This window comes from Condylura cristata, unplaced genomic scaffold (assembly GCF_000260355.1).
Source record: "Condylura cristata isolate star-nosed mole 26May11 unplaced genomic scaffold, ConCri1.0 scaffold00063, whole genome shotgun sequence".
NCBI lineage: Eukaryota > Metazoa > Chordata > Mammalia > Eulipotyphla > Talpidae > Condylura > Condylura cristata.
Window position 1 is genome coordinate 613443 of NW_004567164.1, and position 10815 is coordinate 624257.

The 10815-nt window shown below is 54.0% G+C and overlaps 1 protein-coding gene across 1 annotated transcript in view; it reads right to left on the reverse strand.

The window, feature by feature from the left end:
- Nucleotides 1–6136: 6136 nt before the first annotated feature.
- TRIM27 (tripartite motif containing 27) overlaps nucleotides 6137–10815 on the reverse strand; it is a 13033-nt gene continuing 8354 nt past the window's right edge. The window contains exons 5-8 of the mRNA XM_004695445.2: nucleotides 9831–9946; nucleotides 9681–9713; nucleotides 8529–8555; nucleotides 6137–7666 (exon numbers count right to left, since the gene is read on the reverse strand). Coding sequence (XP_004695502.1) covers nucleotides 7071–7666; nucleotides 8529–8555; nucleotides 9681–9713; nucleotides 9831–9946 — 772 coding nt within the window. The 3' untranslated portion in view covers nucleotides 6137–7070. The remainder of the gene's footprint in view (nucleotides 7667–8528; nucleotides 8556–9680; nucleotides 9714–9830; nucleotides 9947–10815) is intronic.

Genomic DNA, 10815 nt, shown 5'->3' on the forward strand with positions numbered 1-10815 from the left:
TGGGCCCTAAGACGCCGAGCGCGGGGTCCGGAGCGTCCAGGTCAGTTATTGCGAGGAAGCCCCGGCAGTCAGCAGTAACACGATCCCTTCGCGGGCCGGGCGCCGGGGGTCGCTCACCGGTGCCTGTGGGGTTCAGAGCGGATACACAGACTGGGGGGGTCGGGGCTTTGTCAGCAGATTTTGTCCTCCGAGGCCTCCCCCTGCTTTTTAACGAAGGTTTCCTTTTCTCTCCCCGCCCCCCTAATTTTTTTCTATAAGGCAAAGGTTAGATTTCTTTTCTGGATGAAGAGAAATTTGAGTTTCAGTAGGGGCCTGCCTAGATTTCCACTTTTAGATAGAGATCGTATTTGTGATAGCTAGAGAATGGGGAGTCTCCCAGTCTCCCTTCAGCAGATGAGATTTGCTGTCTGTTCTTTTATAAGCTATAGAACTGTTGGAAGGAAGTTGTTGTGGAAGTGATCTCAAACATAGTAACCTCAGATTTTATAATTAGTATTGTTTTTTTTTTTTCCTAATTGCAGAGTCCTGCAGAGACCCTCCCCCCATGTCAAGCCGGTAGGTGAACATTGGATTATTTCTGTGTTTTCATTTTCATATGCAATACTCCAAACGACATCCTTATATATTTTCAAATACCTGTAATTGCTTCTTCAGTTTCTGGAAGTAGAAACCCTACATCAAAGTTTTCCAAGTTTTTTTTTTTTTTTAATATTTATTCATGTATTCAAGAACCAGGGTACAGGCCAGAGTGGGGTGGATTCATCAGAGACAGAATGGGGAGCATAACAGTCAGACTGACTGAAATTTACTGCTGAGGGGAGCAGTGGGCAGGCCAGGAGAGGTTTGCCACACCATGTGGCTCACCTGGCTGGGGGGAATGAACTCGTGCTGCAGTGGCAGCCAATAGCCTCATAGTGGCATTGTTACAGAGCAGGGAGTGAGGGGCACTCCTGAACCCCCAAACCTGCCTGCTCTAAATCAGTTCTGTCATCTGCTGCATCAAGACAAAACATACAAAACTTTAATGAAAAGGAACTTTAATACAGTGAGTATACAACACAGAAGACAAAAAATATCAATTCTAAATCAAACACCTGAAGTAACCCATCCCCTCTTGGGTAAAATTCTACCCAAAAGGGATGGGCTCAAAGCAAGGCCTGAAAGCTGCCACAAGACTAAAACACCTTCTGGTGGGGACCCATGGAACAGGGTCAGAAATGGCCAGACAAGTCTGGGAGGAAAAGAGCAACATCAAAATCAATATAAACACTGCCACGGTCACCTCCCCACGGGCTCTCACCCACATCTCTTTCAATCAGTCCAGGGTCAGGAAACAAGCCGGGTGTCTCCATCACATGCTCGCTGCTCCGTGTGGCTTCCTCGGGTCTCCTTCTGGCTCTCCATCCTGCTTTCTTCTTCCTCTTCTCTTCTCTCCTTATCTCTGCTCAGCTCCATCTTCCTCCTGGGTGGGGCAGGGAACCTGGAACTTCCCCTTTGCCTAGGGAGCACCCTGTTACAGTAGCTGTGCCCAGAGTTTTGATACATACTGTCCTACTTTCTATCAAAAGGTTTGAAATTCTGTGACGAAAACAGAATACTGTGATTCATGAACAAATGTTAACCTTTAACATTTTTATTATTTATGCATATAAGAGCTGGGGTATGGGCCAGAGGTGTGCGAGTGAGAGGATTCACTGGAGACAGAGTGGGGAGCCGGACGCAGGTTCTGAAACCCACTGCTGAGGGGAGCCGTGGGGAGACAGGAGAGGTCTGCTGCGCCCTGTGGGTCAGCTCCTGGCTGGGGGTCAAGCTCTTGCTCCAGTGGGCCAGCAGTTTCATAGTGCTGACACTTAACCCCTGTACCACAGGGAGACCCAGAAGAAAATGTGTTAATGCGTGAAGAGTGTAAGGCATTCTTTTATACTTGAGTAGTGAAGCTCAACATTAATATTTAATAATTTTTCTTTCTCAGGAAATTATCGATTTTTAACATATTTAACTGTCCTTATTCATTTGTAAAACTCATTATGTGAATGATAAACCCATGTGACCATTTCCATTTACCAAGAGCCCAGGCAGAAGTTCCTGTCTTCTCCGTAAAATGACCCTTACGGTGGAGTCCGTTCCCGTGTCACAGGCAACACCTGAGCTATGAAATTAAGGGTGCTGTCGATCCTTCCGAGAACAAACAGTGCCCCGCTTTCACTGTCCTTGTGATGTCCCACGTTTACTTTATCCCTTGTCCATTTTTGTCCCTTTCTTTTCATCAAGTTAAACTCATACTACCTTGACTTTATGTTTGAAAGGACTTGAAGTCCTTTCTGGAATAAGGTGATAATTTGTAAATCTCTTTACTGTTACTAACAATACTTATTGTGCAAGAAAACTCCCTAGAGGGAGGCATTCATTTGTATGAAAATATCTTCTACAAGTAAGATTTTTAAAAAGGTTTGTTATTGTTTATTTATGCATACAAGAACTGGTATGTAGGCAGAGGTGGAGGGTGGTGACAGGATTCTGGGGAGCAGAACAGATTTAGCGACTGAAATCCATTGCTGAGGGGAGCAGCAGGTGAGACAGGAGTGGTCTGCTGTGCCTGTGGGTCAGCTCCTGGCTGGGAAGGGACTCAAGCCTCAGTGGCTGGTGGTTGAGACTTTAACCCCTGCGCCACCAGTGAGACTCCACATAGGATTTTGAAAGGTTTGAAGAATTATTAAAAGTCACAAGGGTTGAAGAAACGGAGATGAAGTTATATTCAAAATGAGATTGACCATAAACTGGCAGCTGAAAGCGGAGATGGTATGGGGCTGGGCTGTTTAACCACTGTGTAGTTTCTTTGTGTGCTTAAAGAGTTCCATAGGGAAGAATTTAGTATGGAGGTGAAAGGTCGCTCAGTCTCATCAAAGCATGTTACTATGTTCCTATAATCCTTTCCAGTTTTCTTTAAATATGTAGGTTGAAAAATGTGAGACCGCTACACTCAAAAAGTTTTTTTTTCTCTTCCAGTTATTTTGTGTATGAGACCCCCCCAATAGGGTTTAGCAATGACAAGCCACACTATGATCCAGACAAATTCTGTGTGTGCGCCAAATGAGGAACCTGCGAAGGCGATATGAGTGTACCTCAAAATACTCTGACTAGACTTCATACTTCAGATGAAAAAGCCAATAAGCCAGATTTGAGAAAATCTTCTGTCTGATTTGGAAAAAGGGAATGTAACTGGTACAGCATCATCAAGATCAAGCACTGTTCACACAATTTGAAACCTTAGCTACTTTACTAACACCTTGGCAAAGCCGGTTCCTTCTACAGCTATCTACACCACCGCTGGTGGGCTTTCTCATCTTCCTTCAGGGAGGCCTAACCTCGGAGGAATCCCTGGATAAAAGGCTCGAGGGCCTAGTGATTTGATTACTAATCAAGTCAAAACTCAATGCAGTGTCTTGCTAGCAGCTACCAGCCTCGCAGCCTCCAGAAAAAGGGCTCTGCGAAGTACAGGCCTGGGACTTGAGTTTCCTCTCAGACCACCACGGTCCATACTCCGGTCTCCTGTGACATGCAGTGTTTCACTCGCCCACAGGCCATCTCTGGTGCTCTCTACCAGATGTGATTTTTTCCCCTGTTAATTGACTGTTAACTCTTCTAAGGACAGATGGCATGTTCTCTTGTATTCACAAGACTCCATCTCAGGGCCGCCCTGGTGGCAGAGGGGTGGGGCTCAGAGCTCCCCAGCTACTGCCGGCCACGGAGGCCTTCTCCCCTGGCCAAGGAGCTGGCCTCCCTGGCACACAGGCCTCCCGTCTTGCCCACGCTCCCCTCAGCAGTGTATTTCAGTAGATCTGCCTGCTCTCCATGCGCCCCAGTTCTTGTATGCTTAAAGAGATTAAAAAATAAATCTTAAAAAAAAAAAAAGCCAAGTTCATCTAGGGAGCGCCACGACCCTGGTAGACTATATTGGTGTGAAGGAATTGTCCCATTTGTGAGACGGCAGCTGCCAACAACTCTTTGGGCTTTACTCTGCAGGGAGACGTGGCTTCCATCTGTGCTCTGTCAGGATTGCGGATAACCGAAGGCTCCCTCACCGCGTGGCAGCCTTTTGCTCTTAATTGTGCAGCGGTGAGCAGCACTCGTAACTATTCTGTCGTGTCAGTTGTTCACCTTGGAGGGCGTTTCCTTTCATTCTCTGAACCTGGCCATCTGCACCTTGTCTGTTCTTGGAAAGGGCGTTCCTCTCTCCCTGCTGGACAAGTAGCAGAAAGAGCAAGTGTCTGCACACTTTCCCTGGGGTAGGAAAGAATTAGAGACTGAGGAGTGGTCAGAGTTCTAATTCATATTTAGCAACTTCAGATGTACCGAGAAAAGACCCAAAGAAGATCCAAAAGAATGACATGGTCCCATGTCAGAAAGGGGCCCAGATCCTGATTCAGTGAATTCAGATGTTGCTTACCTGTCTGCAGGTGAGAAAATTTATAATCACAAAACATTGAAACTCATTAAAAATAATCTGTGGGGTCCTCCCTGGTGACGCAACAAATTAAAAGTGCAGCATTATAAAGCCCTCCCCAGCCACGGCAGCATGAGTTCAGTTCCCGGCAGGGAGCTGACCCACATGGCGTGCCGCTGCTCCCTCAACCTGTTCTGTTCCCCACTCTGTCTCAGTCTCACTGCCTCCCCCCTCTCGCTTGTACCCCAGTTCTGTATGCGTTAAGTAAATCTTTAAAAAATGTGTGAGGTCACCACTCACCAGGACCAGAAATAAGCAGTAACCGATAAATTAGGCCCACCTCCTCCCTCCCATCCTGCCATCCTCCCACAGTAACCACGCTCCTTTGCCCACACTCGGTAAGGTGTGCGGTGGAATTCTCTTGAGACAGTTTTCACTCAGCACCGCTAGTAGGATCAGCTGAAGCCACTTTGCTGAAGCCACGGTTGCTTGGCTGATCACTGCTCCAGCTGCTCTGCTGTGACAGAAATGCACGAAGACGCTGCTCTCAGAGCACTGGGTCTGATGCAGTGAGGCCCTCCCAGCTGCAGCACTCCACAGGGAGGTCCGGAGTCCATTCCCAAGCAAGCTGCCCTCTTCCTGGGCCCTTATTCCCTCTGCCTTGATGGAGGAAACCGAAAATGGAATGTGACTCTGACTGGGCATCTACACCAGCTTCCCAGCTACTGACACTTGAGTCAACAAACTGACAGGCATCCCAGCCCCACGGACCGGCCGGCCTGCAAGGCTCCGTTTGCTCCGCCTGCCCAGCAGGAAAGCAGGACGCAAAGCAGGACGCGTATGTGAATTCTCGAGCAGCACCCGTCAGCACAGGTCTTGTACCAGCCTCAGAGAATCCCAGCCATGCCGGTTCCTGGCCCGAGCCTGGGACAAGTCACGCTCCCCCGGGCTCCAGTTTGTGCATCTTTGAGACTAGGGCAGCGATTCCCGTTGTGTACGGCGTGAGCTTTGACAAACCACTGTGCCGCAGACATGGGCGTGTCTGCGAGTGACACTTCCCATGTCCGGTCCCTATGTGAGAGGCTTGAGCCCAGCCAACCTGGCTGCACTGAATCCCCTGTCGACCCAGTTGTATTTCCCGGGTGAACAAAGCAGTGTATTAGGACATGGCATTGCCAGTTGATGATCTTCAGCCACTGAACCCCTATTAATAGGATGAAGTACAAACCACTGAACTCCGTCTTCTGTGGACAGGATTCCACAGAATGCCCAGAAGCAGAGAAAAATCCTCTCCAGGAAGGGAAATGTCTCAGGCTATCTCCTCCTCAGCACTTGGTGATCTTAGCACCCCCACAAGCTCATGTTGGGAGTTCTGGGTTGGGAAGCAAGTTCTGGCCACTCCAAGGTGTGCCAGGCACAGGTGCGTCCCCCTCTGCCACTTCCAAAAAAGGACTTGGGAGAACAACTCTTAGAGAAGTGACAGGATTGACCAAGCCAGAAGTACGGGCTGCAGACACTTAGCGTGTTCTCAGCAGCATTAGGAGGGGCACGATACTGAGAAAGTTGCTTACTGGAAAGTAAAATACTGGCCAGAGCAGGCTTCTGGACCCAAGGGGGAGCTGAACACATGAACCCACCTCCAATTCCATGCCCCAGCCATGACCCCAAGACCCGACCCAGACCACAACAAGGTAACAACATCCATATTCACTTTATTTTCAAACAGAGGGGCATGTACCCAAAGAGAAACGGGACGAAGAACCATCACGGGGGCTGGCTCCAAGTGACCTGCCTTAGTCTTCACCCCTGAATACCGGGGCCCCGAAGGCCACGGGGGTGTGCCGCCCCTGGATGGTGTACGCGCGAGGGTCAGTTCCTCCACCCCCCAGAGGAGGCAGAGAAAAGGAGGCAAAAAGTCAGTGAACCCCTGGAACACAGTCCAGGACCCTTCCGGGGGGAGGCGTGACTGACCGTCAGTCCGCGGAGGTGAGGGGGAGAGGAGCTCGGCGCAGTGGACTGTGGGGGGAGTGAGCGTGGTGACCTGCATCCAGCACCTGGACACACCTTTCTTGAGAACGAGGTGAGCAGACAGCCCTCGGGAGAGGGCTGAGGCAGAGAGCACACTGATCCGCACATCCTCTCACGGCGGAGATGAGGTCGTTTCCCACCATCCTTGTGAACACTGCAACTAGCCAACACACACAGGCCTCTTGAATGGAATCCAGAAAACTACGGCCGGTGAGGAGCCGGGAGAAAGGGAGCCACGCAGCAGAGGCCGCAGCTCCTCTCAGCTGTGGACAGGAGCCCTCTTCCGGAAGTGGCGCAGCGGGGTCACGGGGCCTAGCCGGAGGCGCCCCGCTGAGTCAAGACGCGGGCCCTGGTTCGGCCTCCACATCCAAAGGCCATCGGGACTCGCGGTCCCTCCAGGAATGTGTGACCAAGCCGCGCAAACGCTGGCGGTGGCCCGCCGGGCCTCTTGGCAGTTTCATTCCATCTCACAATCTGCAGTGGGAGGGGGAGGAGGCGGCGGGGCCACCCGGCAGCCACGGACTGGAAGCGGCGAGCACCAGCGCCCTACGCCTGGGGCAGGACGACGGCCGACAGCCCTGGGCCCGAGTGCAGCTCCTCAAGGGGAGGTCTCCATGGAGTGGCCGTGATTCCCAACGTGGCCGGAAAAGCCATCGATGCCACTCATGGGACAGATGATGAGCGGCGCTGCGCTCTTCCCTCCCGAGTAGCTCAGGCTGAAGTAGGGCCGCACGGGCCCGCAGAAGGTGGCGTGGGAGAAGGTAAAGGTGTGGCACCTCTCTGTCACGTTGTAGAAGGAGACCTCGCCTGCATCGTAGTCCAAGAAAATCCCCACCCGCTGGAGAGGGGTCCGCAGGGGGAGGGCCGTCATCGGGGAGGTGAGCGCCCAGTACTCCTTCCCGTACCACAGGGACACGGCCCAGAATCCGTTCTGGGGGGCCGAGGTCACGCCACCTTTCCTGCACACCGAGTCTTCACAGACGCCTATGGTCCACTTGGCTTTGTCCCCCACCTCGACCTCCCAGTAATGTCTCCCGGCGATGAAGCACGGCGAGCCCAGGACACAGGGGAACAGATTGAAGCGCTCGGGGTTGTCGGGCAGGTCCTGCTGGAGATAACTGTATCGAACTTGCCGCAGGTTGTCGGAGAGGATCAGGCTGGGGTAGGCCGTGTCTGGGTCCAGGGTCACGTCCACTGCAGAGACAGAGGCGGCAGTCAGCGGGGGCAGAGCGCCCGAGCGAGGAAGAGCCAGCTTTGCCGCGAGCTCCCTGAGGAGCGACTCCAAGCCCCCCGCTGGCTGCACCCCCTCTCGCTGACGTGCCCAGAATCACCACCTGCACCTCCACTTGCTTGCTCCAAGTACAGGTGCCACCGGCCACGCCAGCCGCCAGCCTGCTCCCGCCACGTGCCCTCCCGCCGCCGCAGGTCTCGCTGTCACTGTCCCCACACAGCGGCGGCCCCGGAGCCAGGCGCCGCGCTAACACCTGCTGCAAGCACTGCGTGGGCCACAGCCGGCGGCACCGGGGAGGCCGCCCGCCGCCGAGTCCCTCGCTCCCGACGAGCCCGCCCCACCTCACGTGCTGCCACGGGGGTCACAGACTCACCCACTCTCTGAACCTTAGGTGGCGATGCTGGGCAAGGAGAAGAGGGCACTTCCACTGGCCAGGAGCCAGTGGTGGGGTGACCCCCCCCAGACCTCCAGCACTCCCAAGTTGAACTCAGCCACTCTTGGGGAGAAGGGCAGCTTTCGAAAAACCCTGCACAGCCCCCAAGCAGGGCAGGCAGCAGGGGCTAGAAGCCCCAGCCTCGGGGCTGACGCTGCCTCACCGATCCTCACGCGCCTCAGCGGAATCTCAAGCCCACAGCTCCAACTCTGAAGCGCCGTAGGGCAGAGACGCTGGAGCGCACGCAGCGCCGCGCTGCTGTGGGCTGTGTCACTTCTGTACGCAGCCTGGAGGGTCCACACTTAGGTGAGGTCCAAAACCACTCTCCACAGGGTTAGCTTTGCCAGGGCTTTCTACTCCTTGCCCTGGACGGTTCGATCCCTGGCACCTACCTGAGTATAGCTGAGCCTCTCTCAACTCTGAAAGAACAAAGGGAAAAGAGGTTACGGATGTCACCTGCGTGCTCCAGAAGCTCCCTCACTGAAGGGCTGGGCAGTCACACAGGCGGGCTCCACCTGGGCCGCCAGGGCCCCGCTCGATGCGTGAATCCATCGCCCTGGAGTTCAAAGGGACGCGGGGCCGGGAGTGCTGGGCGGAAGCTTGGCCACAGAGATCAAGACGGAGGGAGCGTGTACCCTGCCGGGCAGCTGGCTCTGAAGCAGACCCCAGGCCCAGGCCACGGACCACTCTGCGCCCCAGGCTGGGGGGCCGGAGGGCCACCACACAGGCACTGTGCAGCCGAGAGCGCGTCCACACGGGCGGTCCCCAGCGGACTCGAAGGGGCCTGGGAGCGCACGAGAGCCAGGTCAGGGACCGGCGGCTGCACACGGCTCCCTTGGGCATCCGCGCAAGAAGCGGGACCGCGCGCCCCAGCCGTGTCCCCAAATGCCGGAAAGCATGCACGTGACAGCCGACGCAAGGGGGCTCGGCCTAGACACCCCTCCGTCTCCGGAGAGGATGGGGATCTGCCCTTAGGAGAATGAAAGGGGCTCCGGGGACGCGGCCGCGGAACCAGCCTCTCCGGGGCGGCCACAGCATTTTGTCTTTCGCAGCGCTGTCCTAGTGCTGAGGACACGTCACCAAACGGAACTGCTTCATTCCGTGTCCCTTCGGTCCTCAGCCCTGAGACATGGTGGCTCCTGACGCAGTACGCACTGAGGCTAGAACTGCCGTCACCTCCCTCAGGGAGGGGACGTCACAGGGCGCGGCCTCAGCCGACACGGACCGGCAGATATGTTTATAAACCCTGCTCCAGAGGAAACCCACTAGGCCAGTTCCTGCTCGTTCTCTCACGAGGAGGAGGGAAAAAATTTTAAAAATCCAGTTCATTCTGGGTTAACAGCAAAGAATTATTTTTCTCCTTCACTACAGCAGAGAACTGACCAGATTGAGTTCAGAGACTTCAGACAGAAACAAGAGGCTGTTCAGCTGAAAACGAGCCAGCAAAAGGCTATGCAACTGCAGGTAAGGCTGGCTACTGCGCGCACCCCTTCATCTGCCCAGGAGGGTTCAACATCAAAAGCCCATTACATACAAAAAATTACCTTGGATTTTCTCCATATCCGACTGCATTTTTTCTAAGGGGAGAAAAAGAGGTGCTCAGTTTGTGCCCCACAACCGAACCGTCACCCACCCGCCAGGCAGCACCGGGCACGCGGGAGCCCAGCCTGCCCCTGCGGCCCCTCCTCACATACCTGTGAACTGCTTCAGGCTCTCCGTCAGGAACAGGCATTTTTGGGCAAAAATGTGGATTTTCTCCTGCAGATCTGGAGGTGTGATCCAAGGTTCAGGGATTCTAATCCTTTCAGCTCTAAGTTAAAAAAAGAAACAACAGGTGGGGGGAGGGAATCACTGCAGGTCCCTCCCCCGACCCCTCAAGCTCGCAGGGTCCAGGGCAGAGTCCAGGACGAACAGGCCACAGCAGTGGACAGTCTCTAACAGCAGTCTCGAGGCTGGTGTTCTCCCCTCCTAGCTTATGACCCCCCCACCAGACCCGAGAGGCATAAATTTGCCCGTTCTGCTCCCCAGTGTCTGGTGAGTCCTCTCCTCTGCACTTCTGCCCCAGCTCTATGCAAAGAAAGGTTTCTGGATTAAAAATCAAAGCAAGCCTGACCTTGCTAAGAAGCACTAGAGTTCACAACAGTCCTTGACATTCACGTGGGCGGGCACCCAGAACCGTGAGCTTCTCAAGTGGGTGAGGACCCCTCGGGCAGACAGACACTCCGGACAGTAGCCACCTACCGGCCCCTACTGGGGCCGAAGGCAGACTGGTTGCCAACTGTCCACCCTGTCCACCTTCTCCCATCTCCCCAATGTTACTGGGTCCATGGGCGCGGGACCCAGAGTGCATCCTGGCCATCGACAGACAAGGGCGCCTTTCGGAGCCCGAGAAGTCTGCCTGTGGCGGAATGCGCTGGACTCAGCCCTCCCCGCTGGCTGGCATTCTAGCAACGACCTTGGGCTGCCAGCACGCGGGCCCTCGCAGAGAGTGGGAAGGAAGCCGAGCGGCTGGCGGTCCCGTCGCACCAGCTCTGCCACATATGCATGAGTTTCTTATGTGGTGGAAATATTTTTTTTTCCCTTTGCATACCTGGGTTTTTTTTTCCCCCTTTGTCAGATTTTTTTTTAAATAATAGTTTATATTTACATCATTTTGTACATTTTTTAAATCTCAATTGT